The 22729-nt window shown below is 42.4% G+C and overlaps 2 protein-coding genes across 4 annotated transcripts; both read left to right on the top strand.

Annotated features, from left to right (window-relative positions):
• The first annotated feature begins 6710 nt into the window (after window positions 1-6710).
• On the top strand, window positions 6711-22469 carry LOC144463836 (signal-regulatory protein beta-2-like). Of its 3 annotated transcripts, none has more exons than XM_078169482.1 (6): window positions 6711-6766; window positions 6926-7231; window positions 7327-7671; window positions 7837-7965; window positions 8060-8106; window positions 21810-22469. In XM_078169482.1, the coding sequence occupies exons 1-6, from the start codon at window positions 6718-6720 to the stop codon at window positions 21942-21944; spliced, it is 1011 nt and encodes a 336-aa protein (XP_078025608.1). In that variant the 5' UTR covers window positions 6711-6717; the 3' UTR covers window positions 21945-22469. The 3 variants fall into 3 exon arrangements, with proteins under 3 accessions (XP_078025608.1, XP_078025609.1, XP_078025607.1); XM_078169483.1 differs by lacking the exon at window positions 21810-22469 and adding an exon at window positions 8198-9809 and having other exon boundaries at window positions 7837-7962; XM_078169481.1 differs by lacking the exon at window positions 21810-22469 and adding an exon at window positions 8198-9809.
• Window positions 13849-16052, top strand: LOC144463832 (uncharacterized). The gene is made up of 6 exons (XM_078169476.1): window positions 13849-13914; window positions 14028-14354; window positions 14452-14808; window positions 14910-15041; window positions 15203-15261; window positions 15372-16052. Exons 1-6 carry the CDS (start codon window positions 13872-13874, stop codon window positions 15501-15503), a joined length of 1050 nt encoding a protein of 349 aa, XP_078025602.1. The 5' UTR covers window positions 13849-13871; the 3' UTR covers window positions 15504-16052.
• Window positions 22470-22729: the final 260 nt, after the last annotated feature.

Raw genomic sequence — 22729 nt, 5'->3', positions numbered from 1 at the left:
TTTAAATGTTAATATATTGATTAATTCACCATTTATGTGGACAGGCTGTAAGTCCATCACTGAGCCAAGTGATGTACACTGGAACAGACTTTAGTGAGTAAACCTCTGAGTCAATAATCAGGAAAACTAAAGATCACACTTCAAACTCTGCTCTTGACAAAAACACCAGGGTGGGACCAGGGAGTGATTAACACCTCCTCCTTCTGACAGCTACCACCAATGACAAGCACCAAACAGCTGAGAGGTTCAACAAAAGTGTGTGTGTCTGTATGTGTGTGTGTGTGTGTGTGTGTGTGTTTGTGTATTTTTAAATCATTAGAATAGACCTAATAATGAAAAAATTCAAAAGCCCTGGAACTACTAACATGTCATTAAGTTTGTGCATTAAATCCCTCAAAACAAACACGACATCGTTAATCACAAACACAAGTTTTGGTCCTCTTTGTCTTTCGAGCAGCACATTTTGTGTGACTGTACAAGAGACAGAACACACTGGTAATCAATTGAAGGTGGAGCTCATTTCAAATGCTTTAAATACTGCTGGGTGGAATAAAATATAATTAACATTTTTGACATCACAATTCATAATTGATCTGTAAATAAAATGTTTAAACATCTTTCAGGGGTAAAAAAGATGCCAGAGTGCATAGAAAGCATCAAAATAGAGCTGGTTCGTAAAAGAAAAAAAAATCTTGGGGGCGGATCCTAGAAACGATCCTGTGTCCAACCCTCCTGAACCATTTACCTTCTCCTCTAAATTTTTGTTTTATGAATGCTATTCCACTTTCCTTTTGACAGCAGCAGTAAAGCCCAGCGTCCTGAGGCTGAAACACAGAGTGAGAAAGGTAGAACAGCCTCTTTGTACTGACACCTTAGTTTGAACCTCGACCACACCGATGCTGAAGTTTCCATGCAGCATTTATCTGTCAGTGGTAAATATAAATGTGTGTTTGTGTGTGAAATTACAGAGTGTGTTTTGGCTCGTTGTCAACAATATGTTGACCCTGATGAAAACCACAAACCACAACCTGCTGGTCTAACAAATGTTTCAGCAGCTTTGGCCCTATAGATAGATGGGCTTCCTGTCTTTCTTTTGTCTTTCTCCAAACATCTTTGTACTGGACTGCAGAATATTCTCAGGTGTTCCTGTTAATGTTATAGAGATGCTGTCAACCATACAGTTTGTTGACACAGGATTGTTTTAGTGGTTTTCTCCCAGGGTCACATGGCTTCTCTCCCTCAGATAAAAACATGTAGGTCAGAAACTCTAAATCAGCTCCAGGTGAATGTTCCTGTGATACTGTGAGAGTGTCGCTCTGCTGCTGTCTGTCAGCAGCTCTCTGAAAAGAAGTGAAGTGAGTATAGAGGATGGATGGTTTAACAGCCCTCCTCTGTACGCTGTGCTCTTCCTGCTGATGTGACTGACAGGCAGAGTGGGCGGGTCATCACTGATGATGTGGAGCATCTGAATTGGCTGGCTACACAGTATTTAATATGGCTCCTCTCTCTTTATGACTGTGGTAAATGGCTGGATTGAATAGGCCTATATACTGACAGGTCAGTTAGCAGTAATCAGTCTCAGTCATCACTTATGACCCACTGAAGTGTGGCAGTGTATTTACCTGCAGAGACTCTGCCCTCTGCTTTATAAAATGTAGGGACCAAGTGCCAGACCATAAGCAGCAGACATCCAGAGACACAGCGCTGAAAAAAATCTTAAATATAGCAGAACACCAAACGAGAGTGAATCTGGTGTTGGCTGTTACTTTTACTTTTACTGTTGACCATGTTTACAAACACTAACCGACAGTCCTGCATCGTATATCTTTAAAATGTATCCACCTCTTCCCTGAGGGTGCCAATGTACATATGATTATAAGTGCAACTTCTGGTGAGATAGCGGAAGTAGCAGTAAGCTAGTTAGTCCCATAGACTGTGGTTGGGCCCAGTGGCTACTCTTGGTGGCTAACTGTCAACACTGGTTCTTTTCGAAAGTAATTTGCCTTCAGTTTAGCAAATATTGATTTTTTTTTAACAAATATTTAACTAATGTTAACTTTGCATTTTCTAAAATGTCTTTGCGGAGCTCTGGTACCTTTTGCACTGTAACGACTAACAACCAGTCTAAGCTACATTTTTGTCTTCAGCTTCATGTGTTGAACCTGTGAGCAGACCAAAAAGGGATTGTTCCTGTTGCCAAAGGTACCATTGATGTGAGAAATAAAACCACAAAAGTTTCACGAGACATAGCTAAAAAAGTATTTAATCAGAATTTGCAGGGGAGAATGACACCTAGACTGACAGGTCCGTCACTCAATGTCAGTACATGATGTTTTTTCCTTTTCTGATTTTATTCTCAACATTCATTAGAAAATTGCTTCCTATAAAATAAACTCTGCAACATGCCTTGAATTATGTATTTAGTCATTAGGGCTGAGAATGTGTTACTGATTTACCATATGTCCTTTATATCATTTAAAAAAATGAATGCCAAAAGTTATTTCTTTTACTAGTACTTTATATTCAAAAGACCCTTCATGATGGATACAAACAAGGACATGTGTACCTGGCCCGGAGGGTTACTGGGGCCCCGCCCTGGAGCCAGGCCTGGGGTTGGGGCCCGTGGGCGAGCGCCTGGTGGTCGAGCCTTCGCCCATGGGGTCCGGCCGGGCCCAGCCCGAACTCGCTACATGGGCTCATCCCCCTGCAGGCCCACCACCCGCAGAGGGATCCAGAAGGGTTCAGTGCAATGTGGATTGGGCAGCAGACCAAGGCGGGGGCCTTGGCAGTCCGATCCTTGGTTACAGAAGTTGGCTCTTGGGACATGGAATGTCACCTCTCTGGCGGGGAAGGAGCCGGAGCTTGTGGAAGAGGTTGAGCGCTACCGGCTAGATATAGTCGGCCTCACCTCGACACATAGTTCCGGCTCTGGAACCCTAGTCCTTGAGAGGGGTTGGACTCTCTCCTTCGCTGGAGTTGCTCCGGGTGAGAGGCGGAGGGCCGGGGTGGGCTTTCTGATAGCCCCCAGACTCTCTGCCTGTATGTTGGGGTTTACCCCGGTAGACGAAAGGGTTGCTTACCTGCGCCTTCGGGTCGGGGAACGGGTCCTGACTGTTGTCTGTGCTTATGCGCCGAACAACAGTTCAGAGTACCCACCCTTTTTGGAGTCCCTGGGATGGGTGCTGGACAGTGCCCCGACCGGGGACTCCATTGTTCTGCTGGGGGACTTCAACACTCACGTGGGCAATGACAGCGGGACCTGGAGGGGCGTGATTGGGAGGAACGGCCTGCCCAATCTGAACCCGAGTGGTGTTCAGTTATTGGACTTCTGTGCAGGTCGCAGTTTGGCCATAACTAACACCATGTTCAAACATAAGGATGTCCATCGGTGCACGTGGCACCAGGACAGCCTAGGTCGCAGGTCAATTATCGACTTTGTAGTCGTATCATTTGACCTGCGGCCATATGTTCTGGACACTCGGGTGAAGAGAGGAGCAGAGCTGTCAACTGATCACCACCTGGTGGTGAGTTTGATCAGATGGTGGGGGAAGACGCCGCGCAGACCTGGCACGCCCAAACGAACAGTGAGGGTCTGCTGGAAATGCCTGGCGGAAGAACCTGTCCAGATGATCTTCAGCTCCCACCTCCGGGAGAGCTTCGACCGCGTCCCAAGGGCAGAGGGGGACATTGAGTCCAAATGGGCCTTGTTCCGCTCTGCCATTGTCGAGGCGGTGGTTGTGAGCTGTGGCCGCAAGGCCGCTGGGGCCAGTCACGGCGGTAATCCCCGAACCCGCTGGTGGACACCAGAGGTGAGGGGAGCCGTCAGGCTGAAGAAGGAGGCCTACAGGGCATGGTTGGTCTGTGGGTCTCCGGAAGCAGCTGACGGGTACCGGCGGGCCAAGCGGAGCGCAGCGGCGGCAGTTGTGGAGGCAAAAACTTGGGCGTGGGAGGAGTTCGGTGAGGCCATGAAGAAAGACTATTGATCGGCTCCAAAGAGGTTCTGGCAAACCGTCCAGCGCCTCAGGGGGGGAAGGCGGCAACTTGCTCACACTGTTTACAGTGGGGGCGGGGAGCTGCTGACGTCAACTGGGGACATTGTAGGGTGGTGGAAGGAATACTTTGAGGAGCTCCTCAATCCCACCAACACGTATTCCAGTGAGGAAACAGAGACGGGGGTCTCGGGGGTGGGTCGTCCAATTTCTGGGGCAGAAGTTGCTGAGGTAGTGAAACAACTCCGAGGCGGCGGAGCCCCGGGGTAGGATGAGATTCGTCCTGGATATCTCAAGGCTCTGGATGTTGTAGGGCTGTCCTGGCTGACACGCCTCTGCAACATTGCGTGGACATCGTGGGCAGTGCCTCTGGAGTGGCAGACCGGGGTGGTGGTCCCCATTTTCAAGAAAGGGGACCAGAGGGTGTGTTCCAACTACAGGGGGATCACACTCCTCAGCCTACCCGGTAAGGTCTACTCCAGGGTGCTGGAGAAGAGGGTCCGGTCGATAGTTGAACCTCAGATTGAGGAGGAGCAATGTGGTTTTTGTCCCGGACTCGGAACTGTGGACCAGCTCTTTACCCTCGCCAGGGTGCTGGAGGGGGCATGGGAGTTTGCCCAACCAGTCCACATGTGTTTTGTGGATTTGGAGAAAGCTTACGACCGTGTCCCCAGGGGCATCCTGTGGGGGGTGCTCCGGGAGTATGGGGTTGGTGGCCCCTTGCTAAGGGCCATCCAGTCCCTGTACTGAAGGAGCATGAGTCTGGTTCGTGTGGCTGGCAGTAAGTCGGACCTGTTCCTGGTGAGGGTTGGACTCCGCCAGGGCTGCCCTTTGTCACCAGTTCTGTTCATAACTTTTATGGACAGAATTTCTAGGAGCAGCCGAGTGGTGGAGGGTGTCAGGTTTGGTGATGGGAGGATCTCGTCCCTGCTTTTTGCAGATGACGTGGTCCTCCTAGCTCCATCGAACAGTGACCTCCAGCTCTCGCTGGGGCGGTTCGCAGCCGAGTGTGAAGCGGCTGGGATGAGAATCAGCACCTCCAAGTCTGAGGCCATGGTCCTCAGCCGGAAAAGGGTGGATTGCCCACTCCAGGTCGGGGGGGAGGTCCTTCCTCAGGTGGAGGAGTTCAAGTATCTCGGGATCTTGTTCACGACTGAGGGTAGGATGGAGCGAGAGATTGACAGGCGGATTGGGGCGGCGTCAGCAGTGATGCAGGCACTTAACTGGTCCGTTGTGGTGAAGAGGGGGCTTAGCCAGAAAGCGAAGCTCTCGATTTACCGGTCGATCTACGTTCCAACCCTCACCTATAGTCACGAGCTCTGGGTAGTGACCGAAAGAATGAGATCGCGAGTACAAGCGGCTGAAATGAGTTTCCTCCGCAGGGTGGCTGGGCTCAGCCTTAGGGATAGGGTGAGGAGCTCAGACATCCAGGAGGGACTCGGAGTAGAGCCGCTGCTCCTCCACATTGAGAGGAGCCAGTTGAGGTGGTTCGGGCATCTGGTAAGGATGCCTTCCGGATGCCTCCCTTGGGAGGTGTTTCGGGCGTGTCCAACCGGGAGGAGACCTCGGGGCCGCCCCAGAACACGCTGGAGGGACTACATCACCCGGGTGGCCTGGGAACGTCTCGGGGTTCCCGCGGAAGAGCTGACCGAAGTGGCTGGGGAGAGGACTGTCTGGGCTTCTTTGCTGAGGCTGCTGCCCCCGCGACCCGGACCCGGATAAGCGGAGGACGACGACGAGTACGAGTATGAGTAGTACTTTATATTACTATCACTGAAGTCTGCTGCTAAATTCAGCTTCATGTCTCTCTCAGAGCAGTTTTTTTAATAAATTATAAGTTGTGTTAACTGCGTCAATAACGCAGCGGAGGATTAGCTGCAAAACACATTTATTCACGTTACATGGAGCTACAGTTAATACTGAATTATTTTAAATGTTTGCCGAATGTGTAAGTATCTCTGAATAAGTCATCATAAATCATAAATCATCTTGAGAAGGAGAAGATGTTTACCATAAGCTAGCTCGGGCCATGTTAAAGTTAACAATATTTTAACACAGCAAGGCAAGCTAATTGCTAGTGTGCAAGGTTGAAAAGGTAAAAAAACAACAACAATGCTTTAAGATTGCTGTCAGAGATGGCAGAGGTATGATCACATAATCCCGTTTGAGCTATAACAGGTGGTGTGTTCCACACTTTATTTCCCAGTTGCTCTGTTAGTATTGAAAATGCCGCTTTCGGTTCCATGCAGGAAGTTGCACCAATAATTCACGCAAGGTATCATGGGGCCTAGGAATAAGGTGGATATGCTAACACATATACAAAATAAGTGGCAGTAATTAAGCCTCGTCTCATTTGGAAATACATTCATACTGGACTTTGTCATTTCCATCCCTCAGTGGGCTCAGAGACAACAGATTTATGACAGGAATGCTGCATTGCAAACTGAGAAAGTTGAGTTTTACAGACAATGCATTAACTTGTGTTTACTCTCAGTGTCAGTTATAGAAACCTGAAGACAGACACATGAAACAGAGGCGTGCTGTTGGGTTTGTTTCATGTAGGAAAGATGGCTGATTTTATTTCCACTGTGGTGATACAGTGAGATACTGATGAAACAAGAGGCCAATCAGATTGCTTTGAAATGTTCCCTCCCACTTTCCATGATTACATTAGGGTGAATCATCTTCTAATACGCTCTAATTTAGCTGCAGTTACAAGAATATTAACATGAAAATGGTGATCATATTTTATTTGTTGCTCGTGCTCAATATTGGACGTAAGTATATTTACAGAAGTCAGATTTACTCCAGATATATGTTATAAGTATATAATATATACAGATATATATTTAACGTATTGTCATGTTCTTGCAGTAATTTAGGAGAGAGCGCATATGATTCTTTTTCTGTTGTTAATGTAAAGTTCATCTTTTCAGGATGCACAGTAGAGCAGATCTTTGAGACAAAGACTGTTGGAGTTGGAGCTGATGTGACACTGACTTGTCCCCGCAAGTCTTCGGGAAGCATCTTTTGGATCAGGCTTGTTTCTGGAGACTTTCCTAAAGTATTAGGAAAAACTTTCAGCTTTGAGAGAGATCCTCGAATCACAGCCACGGAAGAGCCTGGAGAATTTGTCCTGCATATTAAAAACACAAGGCAAAGTGATACAGCAGTTTACCTCTGTGTAAAAATACACCAACAAACCTTCACACTTTTGAAAGGAGCAGACCTGAGAGTTGAAGGTAAATACATATCTTACTTTTATTATAGCTTTGTCTTAAATATGTCGCCATTTGTTTAAAAGTAAGTGTTTAAAGTTTTAAACTCCATTTCCCAGCACCAGAGCCTGCGATCACTGCAGTCCCTCCATCTGATCCAGTCCGTGCAGGAGACTCAGTGACTCTGCAGTGTTCAGTCCTCTCTGACTCTGAGAAAAAGTCATGTCCAAGAAATCACAGTGTGTTCTGGTTCAGAGCCGCATCAGATGAATCTCATCCTAGTTGCATTTATGCATATGGAAACAGTGCTGAGTGTGAGAAGAGTCCTGAAGCTCACTCCCTGCAGAAATGTGTCTACAGCTTCTCTAAGAACGTCAGCTCCTCTGATGCCGGGACTTATTACTGTGCTGTGGCCACATGTGGAGAGATGATATTTGGAAATGGGGCAAAACTGGACATTGAAGGTAACTGTGTCATTATTCTGTTCATTACAAAATGTGTATATGTGTGTCACAAGTCAAATCAAATTTATTCAGATCATCTATTGTTGTTTTTTCATGCAGTCATTTAACCAGAAGGTGACATTAAACATCATTTACCTTTAACTTTTTTCCCTCTTGATGTTTCAGGAACCAGTACGTGCTCACAGGATGCAGATGCAGTTATGTTTCTTCTGTGTGCTGTGTTGGCTATAAGTCTGATTGTTGTAGCCGTCCTCATCTACGCCATCAAGAAGAAAGAGAATGATTGTTACAGTGGTAATAGAAGTTATTTATAGTTCTCTAGGGAGCAGAATTACATTACAACTACTGCATCTGTATTTATTACTAATTTTTTTATTCATAATTTCAGCTGCTGTTGCCGTGCAGAGAAACAGTGGTGGTCGGAAAAGTCAACAGGTAAAGAATTTAATAGGTATCATAGAATTAACCTAATTGAAACAGTTTTGTGATGTCGTTTCTAACTTTGTCATGTCATGTATTTCCTCAGAGAGATGATGACACACAGGTTTATTCTGCTGTCGTCTTCACCGTGATGAAAACTGGCAGTGGTGCAATAAAGGATTCAAGAGCAGCAGAGAGACAGAGGATCTACGCTGCTGTCAAGGCTTTTGTGTTGGATTAGTGAGGTCACAGGTGTGTTTGCCATCAGCTGGTACTGTGTGTTGACGTTGATGTTAATCTGGAGCTAAAGGGTTGTTTCACAGTTTTTGGCTATTAGGTAGTTCAGCTCTACTGTACATTGTTTTAATGTTATAATTAGGTTTCGTCCATATATTCAAAAGTAATGAGATTGATTGTGTTTTTGTTTTTCTTTATGCAAATGTGCACACTCCAGAAATATATCTCAGGGGTGAACCCAGTACAAGTCTGGGCTGGGGCGTTGGATCTCTCTTTCCCTCATTTCCTGTTATGTAAATATTGTCCGTGATAAATGCATAAAAATACCCTAAGAATACTATTAAAATTTGATGAAAAAGGGCTAAGTAATCACGTTTTTCAAGTAGAAATCTATCAGCTATTATTCTTAATTCTGAAACCTGGTTTCTGAAATCTGTTTTTACCATTAGTCATGAGTAACTGTTTAGTTTCATTTGCACCCTAAAAATAAAAAGGAAGATGCTTTATGTTTGATGTGTTAAAGGCATAGTCTGCGTCTCAGATGAGCCTCAGTCATGTTTTACAGCAGTGATGTCTAAGGAGCAGGACTGTGTTCATATTTGTTTGACATGTATGGAGGTATATTATATTTGTTCTTTTGCTCTTATTATGTTGTTGCTCTTGTTTTTATTATGTTTGTAGTGTCTTGTACCAAAAGTAAAAGTACTCATTTTACAGAATGGTCCATTTCAGAACCAGATGTGGTTGTAACAGGCAACACTTCTAACATGGGTGTTGCCATTCAGTTAGCAGGATACGTGCATGTGAAGTGTTTTGCACTCGCGCTAAATGTGGCCTCACAGAGGACGTTTAATCTGCCAACAGTTGAGTTTGTCAGTTGTATGCAGCATTTCTGACAGGTTTTATGACGGTGTTTGTCAGTCTGTCTGCTTTGCATCACATTTTGCTGCAATAAAAATGATGCAATATATCACAATAGATTTCACCACAAAACTCATCATATCACAATAATATCATATTGCGACATAAGTATCATGATGATATCGTATCGTGGGTCCTCTGGTGATTCCCACCCCTACTTCATATACTGCTGGGTAGCTGAATCTGTAATAATACATCATCATTTTTAGTGATTTATATTTTGTATAAATAATCAGAGTCTGCAAAGTAACTTGTGACTAATGATGTCAGACAAATGTAGTGGAGTAAAAAGTAGCTTGTAATATTTTGTTCTGAACTGTAGTGGAGTACAAGTATAAAGTAGCAAAAAATGCTCAAGTACAAGTACCTCAAACCATCACCACCCGAGTACAGTACTTCAGAAAATGTACATACATACAACCACTGGATTGGTGGATATTTGAACGTAAGTTTATTGCATCATCAGACAGAGACCACATGACGTTAATCCTGTCATTGTTTTTCTAGTGTGACCATGTAAACTTTGTGGTAACATAATTTGGAACTCTTTTACACTGTCAATAAATAAAACATGCTGTGTTTCCCTGCTGGTGTTGTCATGTATACAACAAGTGGTGGATCTTCTGGAGATTTTCCAAAGACTTGACACAATTATTGAAATTCATCCAGTGTTTAAATAATAACAAGAACGAGCGTTTATCAAGTTTCTAACTATGAGAACTTTGAAAGCTACAGTATACTATGTGTAGTTTTCTGGCAACATGTTACGTCTGTTTAATGGAAACTTCTTTTCAAGCAACATTCTTATACGGTAAAGCTCCAATATTTACTGACCATCAACAGCTAGGCCTGATGTTTTGTTGTTATAGTAAAGTTGAAGTTGATTAAAGCTTCGCACACAGGTGTTACTCTGAACAAGACCATAATCACCTTTTGGAGGGCTAAACTCATCCTGGACCTGGAGGTTGTGTTGTTTTGTTTGCGTAACCCATACAACACTGGAGAATTTGGACGACACTGTCCCAGTCCACCTCTGAAGTCTTGGTCCACACATTTGTTACATCCTGTATTAACCACTGTAACACAGTTCTCTCTGGCCTCCCCACCAAACTCATTAACAGGCTTCAAATCATTCAGATCTCTGCTGCTCGGATCATTACCCGCACCAAATCATCCGACCACATCACCCCCATTCTCATCCAACTACACTGGCTCCATGTTCAGTACTGAATACAATACAAACACATTTAAAGCCCTCCACTCTTCCTCTACTGGTCTCCTGACCATCCACACCTCACGCCTCAGCACCATGGGTGTCAGGGCTTTCAGCTGCACTGCCCCAGGCTCTGGAACTCCCTACATCCACACATCAGACACTCTAACAGCACAACATCCTTCAGATCCCATCTCAAACCCACCTGTTCAAGCTGGCTTACAGACTTTAACACTGACTGTACCCTCTGCCCTTTTAAATGGCGCCTTTTAAATGAAATGTATTATTATTGTTATAACACTGATTAGATATGAAGAGGACTTTGTAGTGTAGGTGTTAGCGTTCAGGTTTGAGGGACAGTTGCAGGGGAAAGGTGAGAAGAAATGTGGCCAAAACCACACAGACTTGATAGTGAACCACTGTGTATCTGTCCATCACAACTTCCCACAACTGTAGACAGAAGCATCATTAAAAACACATACAGAGCATTTTATTTTGTGGACACAAGTAGTCTTCCTTTGTTAAGAACAAACACTGTATTAAAATAACTGTAAGGGCATAACTACTGAAATGAATGAACCCCTCCATCTCTCTGGTCTCAAAGAACTTTGTAAAGACCCTCTGCATGTCAAGCAAAGCCACATGCAACAGCTACACTGACAGACCCAGGCTGTGGTGGGCCGTTTCTCCTCCCTTTGACCAACCATCAAGGCTGTTTACTCAGAACAGACCTGACGATGGGCTTCAACAGGATGTGTAGTGAGAGGAGAGATACAAGAGGCTTCAGCAGGCTAACTTTAGTTTCACAGACTGAAATGATTGATTTACTTTTACGTGTATGTTATTGTGCTCATTTAAAGAACAAATCATGTCCCTTTGTTTTGTGTTTTTAAAATGCAACCAAAAGCATCTGAAACTGTGGAAGATGAGCTTAAGCTTGTTTTTGATTTAATTTTAATGTTAATATATTGATTAATTCACCATTAATGTGGACAGGCTGTAAGTCCATCACTGAGCCAAGTGATGAACAGACTTTAGTGAGTAAACCTCTGAGTCAATAATCAGGCAAACTAAAGATCACACTTCAAACTCTGCTCTTGACAAAAACACCAGGGTGGGACCAGGGAGTGATTAACACCTCCTCCTTCTGACAGCTACCACCAATGACAAGCACCAAACCACTGAGAGTTTCAACAAAAAAAAGTGTGTGTGTGTGTGTGTCTCCAACCAGAGACAGTAGTAAATAGGCTGTATATTATATATTTTTAAATCATTAGAATAGACCTAATAATAAAAAATTTAAAAAGCCCTGGAACTACTAACATGTCATTAAGTTTGTGCATTAAATCCCTCAAAACAAATACGACATCATTAATCACAAACACAACTTTTGGTCCTCTTTGTCTGTCGAGCAGCACATTTTGTGTGACTTTGTACAAGAGACAGAACACACTGGTAATCACTTTAATGTTGCAGCTGGTGAAGGTGGAGCTCATTTCAAATGCTTTAAATGCTGCTGGGTGGAATAAAATATAATTAACATTTTTAACATCACAATTCATAATTAATCTGTAAATAAAATGTTTAAACATCTTTCAGGGGTAAAAAAGATGCCAGAGTGCATAAAAAAGCATCAAAATAGAGCTGGTTCATAAAAGAAAAAAAATCTTGGGGGCGGATCCTAGAAACGATCCTGTGTCCAGCCCTCCTGAACCATTTACCTCCTCCTCTAAGTTTTTGTTTTATGAATGCTATTCCACTTTCCTTTTGACAGCAGCAGTAAAGCCCAGCGTCCTGAGGCTGAAACACAGAGTGAGAAAGGTAGAACAGCCTCTTTGTACTGACACCTTAGTTTGAAGCTCGACCACAACGATGCTGAAGTTTCCATGCATCATTTATCTGTCAGTGGTGACTATAAATGTGTGTTTGTGTGTGAAAGTACAGAGTGTGTTTTGGCTCGTTGTCAACAATATGTTGACCCTGATGAAAACCACAAACCACAACCTGCTGTTCTGACAAATGTTGTGGCAGCTTTGGCCCTATAGATAGATGGGCTTCCTGTCTTTCTTTTGTCTTTCTCCAAACATCTTTGTACTGGACTGCAGAATATTCTCAGGTGTTCCTGTTAATGTTATAGAGATGCTGTCATCCATACAGTTTGTTGACACAGGATTATTTTACACATGTTAATCACCTTGTTAATCACTGGTGTATCTCATTAGTGGTTTTCTCCCAGGGTCACATGGCTTCTCTCCCTCAGATAAAAACATGTAGGTCAGAAACTCTAAATCAGCTCCAGGTGAATGTTCCTGTGATACTGTGAGAGTGTCGCTCTGCTGCTGTCTGTCAGCAGCTCTCTGAAAAGAAGTGAAGTGAGTATAGAGGATGGATGGTTTAACAGCCCTCCTCTGTACGCTGTGCTCTTCCTGCTGATGTGACTGACAGGCAGAGTGGGCGGGTCATCACTGATGATGTGGAGCATCTCAGTTGGCTGGTTTGCTCAGTATTTAAGATGGCTCCTCTGTCTTTGTCACTGTGGCAAATGGCTGGATTGAATAAGCCTGTAGACACAGGCCTATATACTGACAGGCAAATTACATGTCATGCATCAAAGACAGTGGTATCAGTGCCCTTTTGAAAAAAGCTTGAAAGTTGATTATAAATCTTCAGTTTGTTTAAGGCAGGCTGTGGAGGATTTATGTGTAGACTCATACAGCAGTAATCCCTCTCAATCATCACTTATGACCTACTACAAGTGTGTGGTGATGTTTTAACTTGCAGAGACTCTGTCCTCTGTCTGTGTTTTCTTATTTTGTTTTTATTTTCTGTGTTCATGACGTTTATAGGTATGTATCCCCACAGAGCTCAGGTCAGGTCGGGGCTTTTTAAAATGTAGCAACCAGGTGCTAGACCGTCAGCAGCAGACATCCAAGATACACAGTGCTGGAAAAAAAACACAAACATAAAGCGAGGAAAAAAAAAAGAGAGAGAGAGAATCTGGAGTTGGCTGTTAGTTTTACACGTGAGCATGTTTACAAACAGTAACCCACAGTAATTAAACCTGGTCCCTCAGTGGGCTCGGAGACAACAGATTTATGACAGGAATCCTGCATTGCAAACTGAGAAAGTTAAGTTTTGAAGACAAAGGCATTAACTTGTGTTTACTCTCAGTGTCAGTTATAGAAACCTGAAGACAGGCACATGAAACAGAGGCGTGCTATTGTGTTGTTTCATGTAGGAAAGATGGTTGACTTCATCACCTCTGTGGTCGTACAGTAAAGCGCCAACATAGTGAGAGGCCAATCAGATTGCTTTGAAATGTTCCCTCCCACTTGATGACTACATTAAAGCGCATCATCTTCTGATACACTCTAATTTAACTGCAGTCTCTCTGTAGGAAGAACAGAAAATGCTGATCATATTTTATGTTCTGCTCGTGCTCAATATTGGACGTAAGTATTAAAGTCACATTTACTCAGGATATATATTTAAAATATATTTTGTCATCTTTATGCTGTAAATGTGTCTCTTGTTTATCATTGCTCTGTTTTTGTTTTATCTTCAGGATGCACAGACGATCACATCTTTGAGACAAAGACTGTTGGTGTTGGACAAAGTGTGACTCTAACATGCCCCCGCAACAGATTAAGTTTATCATCCTTATTTTGGATCAGGCTTGTTTCTGGAACCTTTCCTGAAATTTTAGGGGCAACATATGCCGTTGATTTAGGAGTTGATGTAGAGACCCGTCGCATTACAGCAAAACAAGGGCCTGGAACTTTTGTTTTGTATATTACTGAAACACGTTTAAGAGATACTGCAGTCTACTACTGTATAAAAGTGAATAAAAGCAAAATGACATTTTTGAGAGGAACATTTCTGAGAATCAAAGGTAAAAACATAAAACTGCAACAGAAACTGCAGATGCCCTCAGAGTTACAGAATTCTGCATAATTTATAACAGCTATGCTACTTTTTTTTATAACCAGGACCTGAACCTGATATCACTGCCGTCACTCAAGACTTTCCATCTGATCCAGTCCGTCCAGGAGACTCAGTGACTCTGCAGTGTTCAGTCCTCTCTGACTCTGAGAAGAAAACATGTTCAGAAGAACACAGAGTTTATTGGTTCAGAGCTGCATCAGATGAATCTCATCCCAGTTTCATTTATGCCCAAGTAAACAGTAGTGATGGATGTGAGAAGAGTCCTGAAGCTCACTCTCTTCAGAAATGTATCTACAGCTTCTCTAAGGACGTCAGCTCCTCTGATGCCGGGACTTATTACTGTGCTGTGGCCACATGTGGAGAGATATTATTTGGAAATGGAACAAAACTGGACTTTGAAGGTAAGTGCACCCTGTTTCTATCTAATAGTTAGATTATCATTATCTATTAACAAAGTATTTCCTATGATTTCTTAACTTTAATTGTTTCTTTAATGTTTCAGATGTCAGCCGCTGTGATTCACAGAATGACAATACAGTTCTGTTTCTGGTGTGTGCTGCTTTGGCTTTAAGTCTGAGTGTTATAGCCGTCCTTGTTCATGCCATCAGGACAAAATCCTGCCATTGTTCCAACAGTGAGAGACATTACTCATACATTTATCTATCAAACCGAAGTTTATATAATTCAGTTCACATTTCTGCTGTGTTCAAATCAACCTGCAGTGTCATTCATCTTCAGTGAAGTTAAATCTGTTCTTTTTTATGATCTCTTATTTATCTTTTTTTAATAATACAGCTACTGCCACTCTGCAAACAAATGCTGCGACAGCCAGTTGTGATCAGCAAAGTCAGCAGGTGAGGATTTTAAAGATGTAGCCAGAAATGTTGTCAATAATGTTTATTTATTGACATGTATACATATTAAAATCTGCTCTCATTTTCAATTTTTGCACTTGTTTCCTCAGGGAAATGAGGAGTCTTTGGTTTATTGTACACCAAACTTTACCAGGAGGAAAGCTGGCAGAGGAGGGAGAAGAAATCAAAGACAAGAAGAGACCATCTACACTGATGTCAGGGCTTTTATGATATATGATTAATCTAAACGATGAATTTGCTAAATGAGGCTAATGTAATTTTTTTGCTTTAGCAGCACTGGTTTCTGCATTTCATTGAAGACATGATGTATTACATAGTATAGCATAATGTTATATATCATGTCTTCAAGTAGTAGTATAGTATAATATATTTTTGATAAACTATGCATCATATTATGCATTATGCGTATATACTGTCCAAATTATTTGCAAATATCTAATGTTTTTGACTTAATGTGATGCAAAAATAACCACCTTTAATAGCTAAGCTTTTGTTGATAGCCTGTATCACTGTGAATCCCATATCTATTAATTTTGTTTCAGTTTTTCTGCAGTTTATCAGTACATTTTTTAAAGAGGTGGGTGATGCATCTGCCGTGACTTTTTGAAAGATTCATCTTGAAAGAGTCGAGAGAAGAGTCAACTCTGTCTCTTTTCTCTGTGATACCATATAAGGTGATAGACTTCTTCCCCAGTCCCTCAGCTTTGCATCGCTGCAGTTCAAAACGTGAACATGCCCTGTGTCATTTTTTCATAAATAAACATCCACATCTATAATGAACTCCTCTTTACTTTATTTACCTACCTGCATGTGGTTCCCAACCCTTTTCTAGAAGTACAGCATATGGTTTTGCACTGCATGTTTTTTTACACACTGGGCCAGTGTAAAAGCACTTTATCATGTTTTATCTTCCATTATGACTTTACTGACTTGTATCTGTGAAAAGTGTTGCTAGAGAGGTGTTTTCACATTCCTCTATTGAAGGTGGATTAGGTACGTCACTAATAAGAAAGTCCATCGCTGTCTAATAAAGGAAACACATATTGACATGTGAACAGACTCTGACGCGACACCAACAAAGAAACATGAAACCTCCAGTGCAGAGCAGACTTGTCAGTCCAAAGAGCATAGTTAGCATTAGCATAGCAAAAGTTTTGACAGCAAACATGGTAGAGTGTGCAGTTTTTAGATGTAAACAGGCTCTGGAGCTTCCTTCTACTTCCTACGAAACCTACCACAAGCAGCGTAGGTTGGGGGCGGCATGGCGAGATCCAGAACTCCACCAATAAGGGTCACAGATCGCAGTTAATTCAATCAGGGCAAAAACAGAGATGCCACCAAACACAATAACAAGCTAATCAGCATGCAGATTGAAATATCATGACAGATGTTGGATACATCGGGACAAAATGTTGTACAGACATTCATGGTCTCCTGGGGATGTACAGTATGTGAATAAATCTGGTGATAATCTGACTTTTCATTTAGTGCAACCAGCAGGTTAACGCTTATGACGAACAGATTGCCATGTCCACACAGTCACTTTCCCCACAGGACAAATTGTAATTAAATAAGCCAAAAAGTTGCCAGACTATTGACATCGCCCTCAGCTTATAAAATGTTGGCATGCTGAAACACCCAGTGGTGATGGTGGTAAACATGTTATCATTCACAATGACTATGTTAGCATTGTCCAGTGAGATTCTGCTGTTGTCAGGACCCGGAAATTTTAAGGTCATCAGCTTTACTGTAGGAAAGGATGGTGAAAGATTTTTACATCTCTTAATTTCTATAATTCTATAACTGTATTGTGTTCTTTCTTAAACTAGCAGAAACTATCAGAAAGGACGGGATGCCAGATTAGATTTTGGTGTAATATGAAACATTATAGTTTGCTTCTTAGTAGAATTGTGTGCTGTTCTTCACTCTGCACACTGTCTCACCATGCAGGAATTACTGAACGGGCCTACAGGGCACAGGCCCAGGGGCCAAAAGTGTAAGAGTGGACCCCTGGCCCTCACCTGCAAAATGCCACTCAAATTTACACAAACTGACCCAAGACAGATTCATAATGACCACAAAAGATACAAAATTACCTCTAAAAGGCACAAACAACTACAAAGGGATATAAAACTAGCCTGAGTGTCAGACTGAAGCTCCCAGAACCTTCAGTCTGACATGGCCTCCATTGAAGGCGATTTACAAGGGGGAGTGAATTTGATTTTTTCCCTAACCAATCAGTAGAGATCAACGACTTACCCAGAATCTGACGTCATTAGTATCCATGCCTCGGGGGTGCCGAAAATAAGCGAGCATTGCCCGTTTAAAATGTCTCCGTTGTCGTGCACCCCCAGCTGCATCGCCGTTAAATCCAGTTTAGCAGCTTCCTTAATTTGGTCCTCCATTAACACGAGTAGTGGCGAAATATCTCGATAGCATCGTTAATGTGGTCTGTGGGATCTGTAGCGGTCGCCATTGTTGCTATCCTCTCCAGTTACCCACCGGCGTACAGCTTGACATCAGCGTGGCGCTGATTGGCTAATCGCTAGACCCCTGGTGTTCATTGGTCCGTCCATCGTTTGGACGAGATAAATCGCAAATTCATAGAAGTATGCCAGACCAGTAATGCAAGCCTACTCAGTTGAGTGGGCGGGGTCTATGGTCTGGAACCAGGCTAATATAAAACCACAAAAAGATTCATTATGACAACATAAAGATGCAAAACAATGACACAAAAAGAGGCTAAACTTTACCAGATATTACCCGTCTGTGTCTTGCTCCTACTGTCTGTTCTATCTGTGCCCAGGGGCCCACTGTCTGATTTAATGCAGGAGAAGTTATATCTCTCCAGCAGCAAGCAGCTACAGACACCATGTCAACTGTTATTATCACATACAAACAAAAGAGTTCTTCACACAGAAATAGATTTCATCAACACAAAATCTCCCCTGAAACAAAAAGTTCACTCTAAGACCAGTGTGGCAGGAAATGCACTTTAAGTCTAAGTTCTGTGATAACCAATCAGATGCATTTGACAGTGTGACATACAGTATTGTGGTCATATGACATCACCTCCTTAACCCACTGAAATACCAGCAAGTTTCCAAATCACAGACAGTGTCAAGATGATCCTGTTATGGGTTACACTGCTTGTTCTTCATCAAGGATGTGAGTGCACTGTGTAATCTTAACTACATATTAGGTTCGTTCGAGATGAGCCAGGCCTGCGCAGATTCGATCACCGGCGATCGGCGCACAATGCATGCCGGTTAGTTTTGTGTCCGACTTCATCCCGACTTGCTCTGACGTATTACAAAAGTGGACGGCGATAAAGCCGCGAGAGCGAGGTGGCCACAGTTTTTAGAGCCAGGCGCTGCAGTTGCTCTCCACCGACTGCACCGCCTGGCTCTCACCTGATCTAACAGCTCATTGGTTCAGATGCCGACTCAACAAGATGACGTTTTACATAAACTACTCATTTTTGTTGTATTTTAGAGATTAAGATTGTATTTGTCTGACCCGAAGGTTTATTCTGTGAACACAAAACATGTTGTGTGACTGATGGTGAAAACAAACTGATATATGGGCCTGATCACTTTTTAATGAATTGACATCATTCCAGACAGGATGTTAGTGTGTCTGTGACTTCCTGTACGGTTTGAAGGCTGCTGGAAACTGTCGGGAAACTGTCCGACTTCACTGCAGCTTTTTGTCACCGCCCCCGCTGCGGCCGCCTGCGCTTGTCTACTTTTCAGGCGAGGCGCAGTTCATCTCGAACGAGCCTATTTTCTCATTTGAGTATCTGCATGCAAACTAGATGTATGGTTGCTCATGTTATTACCTTTCTGCATCATATACTAATTGCGATTTAGTGTTTCATGTGTTGTATTTTCATGTAATCCAGATGCGCTGGTTCCAGTGACCACAGTTCAACTTGGTGAACCTGTGACTTTAACTTGTGTTTTGCCTGATGAGTTTAACGACAGACTCTACTGGTACAAGCAGAGTGTACTCTGAAACTAATTGTGAAATTGATTGTGAAACTGCGTAAACATGTAAACCCTGTGTATGGACCAGAGTTTTCTGCTGTGAGATTGGATGTGAAGGTTTATAAGAGTATTAGCAGTCTGAGCAGTTGGAGGACGATTCAAGAAGATGAGGGAATGTATCACTGCGCAGTCATGGAGTGGACTGAGATTACCTGGAGTGGCACCTATTTGTCATTAAAAGGTAATATGTCAAAGCTTGTGTGGAGATGCCAAACCTTTAACACAGTTCTGTATCACACAGGAAACACTCAGAGGACATCAAACTATGCTGTTGTTCAGTGGCCGACAGTATCTGATCCAGTCCGTCCAGGAGCCTCAATGTCTCGCTGCCTGTGACATGATGTTGCAAGGAAGCAAGGAGGCTCTTGGGAAGTGCTGTGATAATTTCAGCTTAGTGCGTCTAAAAATATACATACTACTGTTTATGTACACAAAAGTACTGAATAGTAGAACACATATTGAGCATGTAATGCATAGTATGCAATTTGGGACACAGCGTCAGTTTTTTTTGTGTCCCTGTGTGTGAAGTGGTATCTGTCAGTGAACTAGAAGTGACGTGGCATTTATGATTTAGTAATAACAGCAGTGGGATATAACCTACTGCATTTACAAGAATTGGTACCTGAAAAACACTCCAAGTTTAGACAAAGTCATAGACATCTCATAGTCTAGTGATGGATGAGAAAGAGAGGTAACACAATTCACACAGACCAGGATAGAACCAGTGTGGCAGGAAATTAACTTTGAATCTAGATTCTGCGACAACCAATCAGATGCATTTGACAGTTGACCGCCTCCTTTTACTCAGTAAAAAACCAACAAGTCTCATGTTAATAGACAGTGTCAAGATGATCCTGTTATGGGTTACACTGCTTGTTCTTCATCGAGGATGTAAGTGTGCTAACGATAACTAAATATTTTCTAATCTGAGTATCTGCATGCAAACTAGATGTATGGTTGTTCATGTGATTTCCTTTTAGCCTCCATTTTTTTTACATTATGCACAAATTGTCCTTTGTTGTTTCATGTGTTGTATTTTCATTTCATCCAGATACGTTGGTTCCAGTGACCACAGTTCAACTTGGTGAACCTGTGACTTTAACGTGTGATTTGCCTAATGACGAGTTTAACGACAGACTCTACTGGTACAAGCAGAGTGCCGGGGAGACTCTGAAATTGATTGTGAGACTGCGTAAACATGTGAACCCTGTGTATGGACCAGAGATTTCTGCCTCAAGACTGGATGTAAATATTTCTAACAAAATCAGCAGTCTGACCATTTTGAGGACAATTCAAGAAGATGAGGGAATGTATCACTGCACAGTCATGGAGTGTTCTGAGATTACCTGGACCGGCACCTATTTGTCATTAAAAGGTAATTATGTGATCTGTTTATGGCAATGTTTGGAATCACTTTAACCACTTAAAGCTGCACTGTGTTAATATTTATCAACAATTTCTGCAGAGAATCATTTTAGATTATTGTATGTAATGCTTACTTTGCATTTTAACTTTTAACTAATCTTAAATCCTTCTAAGTATGTCAAAGCATGTGTGGAGATGCCAAACTTTTAACACAGTTCTGTAACACACAGGAAACACTCAGAGGACATCAAACTATGCTGTTGTTCAGTGGCCAACAGAATCTGATCCAGTCCGTCCAGGAGCCTCGATGTCTCTCCAGTGTTCAGTCCTCTCTGACTCTGAGAACAAAATGTGTCCAGGAGATCACAGTGTGTTCTGGTTCAGAGCCGGATCAGATAAATCTCATCCAGACATCATCTACACTGATGGAAATAGACGTGATGAATGTGACAGGAACTCTGACACTCAGAAGAGTTGTGTTTATCGCTTCTCTAAGAACGTCAGCTCCTCTGATGCTGGGACTTACTACTGTGCTGTGGCCACATGTGGACACATATTATTTGGAGATGGAACTAAAGTGGAAATTGAAGGTAACTGTGTCATTGTTTTGTTTATAAAGACATTTGCTTCTTTGAGTGCCAGACTGTTAAATGAGCCTTTTTTTAATCATTTAAGTGGCAAAATTGTTTTAGTAGGAGGTGACATTAAACACCCTTGAATTTAACACATTTTATTTCCTTTTCATGTTTCAGGAACCAGTACGCGCTCACAGAATGCAGATGCACTTATTTTTCTGCTGTGTGCTGTCTTGGCTATAAGTCTGACTGTCATAGCTGTCCTCGTTTACACCATCAAGAAAAACAAGTCTGATTGTGACGACGGGAATAGAAGTCATTAGTTAGCTCTCTATCGAACAATACTGTATAAAAACTACTGAATTTGTATTTATTATTAGCTATATGTTTTCTATTTAATAACTTCAGCTGCTGTTGCCGTGCAGAGAAACCTTCATGGTCAGAAAAGTCAACAGGTAAAGAATGAAACGATTCAGTAGGATCAACCTTATTGAAACAGTTATGGGTCTTTTTTTAACTTTGTCATGTATTTCCTCAGAGAGATGAGGACACACAGGTTTATTCTGCTGTCGTCTTCACCGTGATGAAAACTGGCAGTGGTGCAATAAAGGATTCAAGAGCAGCAGAGAGACAGAGGATCTACGCTGCTGTCAAGGCTTTTGGGTTGGATTAGTGAGGTCACAGGTCTGTTTGCCATCAGCTGGTACTGTATGATCTGATTACTGTTGGTCTGTTATGAGCTGAAGGGTTTGTTATATGTGGCTATTAGGTAATGATGTGCATGCAGGTGTCTGCAAGGCCCGCTTTGGTCCACTTTGATAAGGTAAATGTCACCATTCAACCATGTCCGTGAGGGTCTGCCAGATGCCTATGTGGGTGACCCAACCTTCAGAAAAAGCTGCGCATCTGGCAGCACATCATTTAAAAAAAAAAAAAAAAAAAATCCTGGGAGTGAATGTGGCCATGTGGACACTGGCCCTAAAGAAAGAAACTGCTGTAGGTGTCAGTTAACATGGACATTACTCAAATAAGTTTTTTTTCTCTCAAAGTGGGAGTAACTGTAAATATGGAATTTTCCAATGGATCAGTGTTGGCACAGATATATTAGGTGGATCAGATCTGGTTTTGTTTTCGTTTAGTTTTGTTGTTGTGCTTGTGTAACTACTCTTGAACCTGATTTGTAACTCTGTTAAACTATGTCAATAAATAAAATGCACTGCTTTCCAACATCAATCTGTGTTGGTCATCAAGAATCACTGAAATCAATCCAAAAGACACAAACAGAATTTATTCTAAACTTAACAACTTTACAGGTATACTGTCGTATTTGTGATGAATGAAGATGCAGTCACTTCATATGAGAAGACAATATAATTATCTTATGCCATATGCTTGTGTCAACAAAACAACAGAAGCAAACAGAAGTCCACAGACATGTAATGATGGTCTCTTACTAAA

Source organism: Epinephelus lanceolatus, chromosome 7, assembly GCF_041903045.1.
Source record: "Epinephelus lanceolatus isolate andai-2023 chromosome 7, ASM4190304v1, whole genome shotgun sequence".
Classification (NCBI taxonomy): domain Eukaryota; kingdom Metazoa; phylum Chordata; class Actinopteri; order Perciformes; family Serranidae; genus Epinephelus; species Epinephelus lanceolatus.
This window is presented reverse-complemented; position numbering and strand designations above follow the sequence as displayed.